The sequence below is a fragment of the Xyrauchen texanus genome, chromosome 1 (assembly GCF_025860055.1).
Source record: "Xyrauchen texanus isolate HMW12.3.18 chromosome 1, RBS_HiC_50CHRs, whole genome shotgun sequence".
Lineage (NCBI taxonomy): Eukaryota > Metazoa > Chordata > Actinopteri > Cypriniformes > Catostomidae > Xyrauchen > Xyrauchen texanus.
This window is the reverse complement of record NC_068276.1, coordinates 65,200,234-65,207,705: the sequence shown is the minus strand read 5'-3', so window position 1 is coordinate 65,207,705 and position 7,472 is coordinate 65,200,234. Positions and strand designations below refer to the sequence as shown.

The window sequence follows — 7,472 nt, the reverse complement described above, 5'->3', positions numbered from 1 at the left end:
AATTTGTAATAGTCATTTATCATGTTATTAATGTCCTGACTATACATTGTGATCAGTTGAATGCCACTTTGGTGAATAAAAGTACCAATTTCTTTCCATAAGAGCAAAATCCGTACATTATCACAAACTTTTGGCCACAATGTATATTCATTTTGCAGTTTATTTGGCATGTCAATATTTTCTTTCAATAGTTCTGTACCTGCTTGAGCTCACACTATTTCCATGCTGACTAATGTGTTTTTGAATAAGCAAATTGTACAAATCAGTCCATGCCATCCACGTTTTGCATGTAAAACAAATATACCAAAGAGGATGGTCCAGATGAAGGATGATGCTATAAACCATAACATTAATTTAAGGATACACTGATTGGAATAAACTGGATTAAGATATTTGAAGAACATTCATCCCTAACATTACAGGTAAATTGAGATTTTACAGAGTTTGTTTTAGAGATACTTTCAGTAAACTCTATTTATTAGAAAAAAAAAAAAGTGGACACTGGGTCCATTTGTCAGATGGGGAGATTTTCCTAAGGGGTAAGACAATAGTAACAATTGGTTTACTGTGAAAATCCAATAATACAAATGTGTGTTTTGTTGAGCATGTTGGTTTCAAACACTAAGCCTTTTAAAGACATATTTCCAGGCTCAATACCATTTAAACTCAATCAACATCATTTGTAGAATAATGTTGATTACCAGAATAATGTGTTTTGACTCATCCCTCCTTTTCCTTAAAAAAAGCAAAACTCTGGTTTACAGTGAGGCACTTACAATGGAAGTCAATGGGGCCAATTTTTGGAGGGTTTAAAAGGCAGAAATGTGATGCTTATAATTTTATAACCAACATTAATTCTTCTTTTAAAACTTTTAACTGATTTGAGCTGATTTGTTATGGTCATTTTAGGATTTACAGTGTTTCGTCATCATGGCAACAAAGTTATAAAGTTAGAATTAATTTTACAGAGAGTATTTTAAAGATAATGGATTGTCTCCATTCACTTCTATTGTAAGCAGAACCACCGGCTGCCAATACCGGCGGCCACAAATCATGTCAACTGAACTTAAATTGCACTGAACCCTGAATACACCTTTAAATTAGAACCAATTAGTGAATTCTGTCTTAAAAATGATAAGACAAATATCATCAAATTTTTACTCTAGCCTAACTCCAAGCAAGTGTCAGCAAATTTGGTCTCCCCTTACATTTCACGAATGTATTGATATTGATTTAAACTTCAAATATCATTAAATGTATTCCAAAATTTCAGCTAAGCTAAAAGGCTATTTGATAAAACAACATTGACGGTTGCAAACTACTTGATTTCTTTTTTTTTATTTCATCCAATATACACAAAACAGTAATAATGGAATCTTGTGGAACAAATCTTCATCTTAGGTGACACGTGTATTTTGGTTGATATCACAGCCTGTACGATGGACCCCAGAATCCTTCTCATCCTAATTTCCATGGGTATGGATTATATGTGCGCATGTTTATATTAAAATTTGCAGGTGTGTTTTTCTAATACTAATACAGAAATATGTTATTTTTTTAAAGTTTCATACACCTCATTAGACAAAATTTACTACTTTGTGAATCAATCAAAAAACTTGGATGATGCTCAACAATACTGCAGAGAAAATTACATTGATTTAGCTTCAACAGATGACTTGGCAGCAATGGATGAGCTCTTTGCACAGGAAAACTACACATACAGTGAATCTGCTTGGATAGGACTGAAGAAAATCAACCTTAAATGGTGGCATTGGGCTATATCGGACAGAGAATTTTACAAAGCAGGTGAAGCTGATTACAGAAACTGGGCACCATTACAGGAAATCGACATTGTTGATAATGAAGACTGTGGAATAATGGATTCCAGTGGACAATTCTTTGATGACTCTTGTGTTACTCTTAGACATTTCATATGTTATGATGGTATGTATTCTAACTAGATTTAACTAGATTTTTTAGAAAATATGATTGATGCAAAAATGCAAATGTCACTGCCACGATGGCTTTGCCAGGTGGTTGTTATTGTCCGCTATGTAAATATCATAAGCTTTACTTTATTCATAGAACTTTTTTCCATGTTGCATGGGTGCCAAACTTACTGCCGAAATGTTGCCAAATCTGGCCCAAAGCTGTTATCTGGGAAGTATTATTAAGTGCAACAGTGATAAATGCTTCGGCAAAGTCAACAATCTCATTCTGTATATATATATATATATATATTTATTAGTTATAATTATATATTAGCTAGATAAAAGTAGCCTTAGTAACCCTAATAAGATAATTGTATACTGTGTATTTACAAATGTTTTCCTCTTTTAATCAATTTGATGTGGTTAGCTATGTTTTATTAGTAACTTTTTAAGTAATAGAGTAGCTTGACTGTAGTTTATCTACTTGAATAATCTACTCAAGTGATTAGTAGCTACAAGGTTGGGCAGCTACAGTTCGAGGAGCAAGTAGGGCAGAGTTAACAACATTTAAGGTATACTTTACCTCATATCCTGCTTTGAAGAAGTTTTAATTAGTATTCTATTGTTTTCACAGGTAAGGACCAGAGCTATGTCTTTATCAATATGGCAAAGACATGGAGAGATGCCCAGAGGTATTGCAGACAGTATCACACAGAGTTGGTCAGTGTGAGGAATAAGAATGAGAACCTGCAGATCCAAAAGCTGATACCAGCAGGAGATAAAGTATTTATTGGCCTTTTTAGAGACGCTTACATGTGGTCTGATAACAGCAAATCGTCATTTAGAAACTGGCATCCAAACCAACCAGATGGATCAGGTGACTGTGTCATGCAACTCTTAAAAGAGCACAACCTATGGGATGATGACCAATGCAGTAATCCCAAACCATTTTTCTGTTATTCCAGTGAGTATTTTGCACATAATGTGTTGTTAAATGTATGTATACACCTACTGTTTATTATTTGAACAATTAGGCACTTCCAGGTAAATTGCAGTTAAATTTGCATCAAGAAACAGAAAGTTTTATGATATAAGAAGTTATGACATAAAATGAAGAAAACAGATGAATGCAGATTAATTAATCAAATGAATCAGTTATTTACATGTATAAATATTTGTTGAGAAGGCACCTCAAGTAACAATAATTCAATGTATGATGATTTAATAATTAAATATAGTTATATTTACATAATTATAAATATAATATATATTATAACAATATTAATTCAGATTATTAAAATGCATTTATTTATTGTGGCAGATGAGTACAGTATTCACAAGACAAAAAAATATACAATTATACAAATTATAGAGAATGTATGCATTATTAATCATTTTCATCTACTGGCACACAATCATGGCTAGTAATTGACCAGTGATTAACAGTGATTGGATCGGTGCACACTTTTATCTTGAATCGCTGCCTGTCTAGCAGACATCTCAGCATGGATGAAGGAACACCACCTTCAACTCAACCCAGCCAAGACCGAACTCCTCGTCTTTCCAGCCAACCCTGCTGTTGAACACAACATCACCGTGCAGCTGGGTCCAACTACAGTATCGCCTTCCAAAACGGTCAGAAATCTAGGGGTAACCATTGATGATGAGCTAAATTTCAAAGACCACATCTCAAAGACTGCAAGATCATGTAGATTTACACTCTACAATATCAGGAAGATAAGACCCTTCCTCTCTGTACATGGCACACAACTGCTCGTTCAGTCCCTTGTCATCTCTAGACTGGACTACTGTAATGCTCTCATTGCAGGCCTTCCTGCATGTGCTATTAGACCTCTCCAAATGATCCAGAATGCAGCAGCACGTCTGGTCTTTAATGAACCAAAGAGAGCACATGTTACACCAATCCTCGTCTCTCTCCACTGGCTGCCGGTTGATGCCCGTATTAAATTCAAGGCCCTGATGCTGCATACAAAACTGTCACTGGGTCTGCTCCACCATACCTAAAAACATTTATGCAGATCTACGTTCCCGCCAGAAGCCTGCGGTCGGCTAAGGAACGTCACCTTGTCGTACCAACACAAAGAGGCACCAAAACACTTTCCTGGACTTTCAGTTTCATTATACCACGTTGGTGGAATGACCTTCCCAACTCAATCCGTCTCAAAAAAAATTTCCAAGAGCACTTAACCAGTCACAAAAAAAAAAAAAATCTTGTTGCACTTGTTGAAAACTATTCTGATGCTAGTGAACTTTGTAGTAAGGCTGTTAGTTATAATCTGACCAAAACATGATGTAGCGTTTGGTCACGCTAAACCACTACTTGCTGGAAAAAGTAGTTCGCTACTGGAAAAACTACATTGTTTTAAAAGCAGTTGAGCTACTCTCAAGCTACTGAAAAATGCAGTTAAGTTAGTAGCATCGCTAACTGTCACAAGCTACTCCCCAACACTGACTTTATTACCACCTGCTGGTGGAATCTTTAAATTGCAAACTGTGTTTGGACTTCGTGCGGAAATTGAGGTATTAAAACGTCTCAGCGTAATGACCTATTTCTCAGGAAAATAGCAAATTACGCTTTGCTTCACTTTATCAACATACAATACACCTACAGTTTGCACACATACACCAACAATAGCACAAACACTTCCACCCAAGCCCAATTGCGCCCTGTACATTGCGCTGCCACGAAAATTGCACTTAGAATTAGCACTCTCATGAAAATTGGATAAGATATTTTGCACACAGTCATTACGCATAGCGCTGTGCTTTGCACACACATGAAAATATAACCCTAAGTGTGGTGATGCCTGTGCTCCTATCCCTAGTTATGAAGAAGAGGCAGATCATTAAAATGGTGGTGAAATCTGACCAGAATGTGAATGACCCTGGTATGAATATGGCCATATTGGAGAAGGTTAGTGTCATCCTGCAATAAAACTGTTTATCCATACGTTCTTTTGAACACAGATTGTGATCAACTAGTAGTTTTTGGTTTATTTTAGGTGAAACAGAAACTGGAGGAGATGGGAATGCCAAATGACACCAATCTGGAATGGAAGCAATCATCAGAAGGAATCTTCAGACCATTGATGAGATAGAAGAGGGGACGAAGAGATAGACGACGATTATAGTTATGCACTCTCTTTGTATATATCCACACATTTTGATTCAGAATAATCTCACAAATTCTTAGATCATTAGATTAGCTACATTTATTCATTAAACAGACACTTTTATTCAAAACAACTTACAAACGATGAACAAAAACAATTCATGCTATGGATGCATTAAGTACAAGAAGTCAATGAAATAAAATAGTTGATTGCTTCTCTTGTAGATACTTATGTAATGACTATTAACTAAACCTTTTTTTCACTGCTATTTTCATGTACTGTTGAGTCATTTCAGAAAATTTTGCAATGGGACAATTACATGAGGTCATTTGCAGTTATGTTTTTATTCATATTACAGACTGCAGCTGATTTCCTCAACCAAAATTGATGTATCAAAACCATTTACTTATATGTTACTTATCACCTCTAAAATACAGAAGGCATTTCTGATCCCTTATACAGTAAACCAGATGATGTGGATGGTTGGCAACTGTTATGGGACACCTGTGATAGTTTGTTAGTCAAACCGCAGATTTGCCAGAGCAATTTTGGAGTAGCACACTCAGAACTATCCTGGTCCTGCCGAGTAGCCACTCCAGATCTGGACTCACCTAAAATTACACATTTATTCCATTAGCTTCCACCCATAGGCATAGGCTTGAGTTTAAGTAGGTTAGATCTTTTATTTATGGACATGCAAATGGAACAAATATGTTAATCAGCATTTCTTTTGCATAATTTCAGATGCAAAAGAAAACTACAAAACCCATTTACCTACTGTAGGAACATATTTTAAATGACCTTGCTTAAACAAAACAAACAAAAAAAAAACATTCTGAACAAACCAATCCAGGTTGGATCTGGAGTCTGCTTTCTCTGTACTGAAACCCTCAATCCGCTCAATCCCATTTACACCTCAGGATTTCTTTCTCGCCGTTCTAAGACAGAATGACAAAGGTGCAAAAATCCACCGGCCCATTTAAAACTGAGGGGTTCCGTAAAAACACTTTACAGTCGCTTGATCATCCACCAACTGATTGTAGTACAGAAGCAGCTGCTCCGGTACAGAATACAGTGATTTCAGACGGGGGAGTCTGACCTTGCACATGCAGGTATGTTTTCAATGTACTTTTTGAATCCAATAAGCATATACCGCTATAATTAGTGTCAACAAATGATGTTTACCGCAATTCACGCAAACGACAGCACAAAACCCCAAACACGAGTCCTTAAAATATCACATTGAATGCGATAATAAAAATAGATATTATTAAAACCAAGTCAACAAAAGTTTCAAATGTATACCGATTGTACATTTTTTGCCTAAAATTTTGTTTTTATTTGTAGTGGGTATATATTGTAACAAATCCTCTATATCATATGGTAACCAACCTTTATTTTTTGGTACTAAATTGAATACTTAGTCTTTAACAAAATTGCATTAATAAAACTTAAGTAGTTTAATGAAAGTTGTATTAATCATTTATGTTACTCAATTCAATTTCATGGAATTTTGTTATAAAATTTCAATGCATGAATCTTAAAAATAGGCAAATGTTCTATAAAACTGCTTTGAAACTATGTCTGTTTTGAAAAGCTGTATGCAATTAAAAAAAAGTCTTGACTTGAGCATGGTGGATGTATTCTCTCTGTTATTTTATATTTTGTAATAACATCATTTATTTTTTAATGAGGCTGGTGTTCAAATTCTGAAACTTTAATAAAGCATTTAATTTGAAATGAGTTGTTTCATTGCATATGTCTTTCATAACTATCTATATTCTTGTTCAATTTTACAGCAGCACAGTATAGCAGGGTTTCAGTTACAAAATGAAGGGGTTCTTCGAGTGCTGGCTGTTAATCTTAGGTAACTTAAGAATTTAATTTACGATACATTTAAACTCTATTGTCATTTTCACCCATTAACTGAGAGCTGTGTCAATATAAACACAACAGAACTCAGAAATGACAGTTTTTGAATTGATGTACATATGTATTTGATGCTACTAAAGTGTTTTTTTTTAAATAAAAAACATCTTTGGAACTTACAATGTTTTGCACTTCAGGTATTATTGATTTTCTGAACACTTACTGCAGTTTGATTTCATTTCTATTGCATTTGCATGACACTTGACCCCAGTTAATGATCCCTCTCAGCTCACTTGAATCTGTCATTGACTGCTTTACAAAACAAATCTAACATGATTTGGAAGTTCATTGTTTTCTTTTGTCATTATGTATGTTTTGCACAGGGCTTTTTTCTATTCAAGATAAGGTAAACAGTGCTAAAGGTAAGAGTGAATGCTTATATTTAATGTTTTGTTTGTGCAAAATGAAGATTTTCTTACATAGAGTGACAAATGATTTTGCAGTCTTAAGATCCACTCAACTCGTAATTCTCATAAAA

At 34.8% G+C, this 7,472-nt stretch overlaps 1 protein-coding gene across 2 annotated transcripts; it reads left to right on the top strand.

Annotated features, from left to right (window-relative positions):
• The first annotated feature begins 365 nt into the window (after window positions 1-365).
• Window positions 366-6,605, top strand: LOC127643325 (macrophage mannose receptor 1-like). 2 transcript variants are annotated; one of them, XM_052126026.1, is made up of 6 exons: window positions 366-422; window positions 1,402-1,476; window positions 1,564-1,944; window positions 2,566-2,895; window positions 4,778-4,866; window positions 4,955-6,605. In XM_052126026.1, the coding sequence occupies exons 2-6, from the start codon at window positions 1,440-1,442 to the stop codon at window positions 5,048-5,050; spliced, it is 933 nt and encodes a 310-aa protein (XP_051981986.1). In that variant the 5' UTR covers window positions 366-422; window positions 1,402-1,439; the 3' UTR covers window positions 5,051-6,605. The 2 variants fall into 2 exon arrangements, with proteins under 2 accessions (XP_051981986.1, XP_051981988.1); XM_052126028.1 differs by lacking the exon at window positions 366-422 and having other exon boundaries at window positions 1,448-1,517; window positions 1,707-1,944.
• The last annotated feature ends 867 nt before the right edge of the window (window positions 6,606-7,472 follow it).

Bases quoted from the DNA above. Each gene is read 5' to 3' on its own strand.
- LOC127643325 (XM_052126026.1), top strand. From the start codon at position 1,440: ATGGACCCCAGAATCCTTCTCATCCTAATTTCCATGG. The intron at 1,477-1,563 runs GTATGGATTATA...ATTTTTTTAAAG, and splicing joins TCTCATCCTAATTTCCATGG to TTTCATACACCTCATTAGAC. The intron at 4,867-4,954 runs GTTAGTGTCATC...GGTTTATTTTAG, and splicing joins ATATGGCCATATTGGAGAAG to GTGAAACAGAAACTGGAGGA.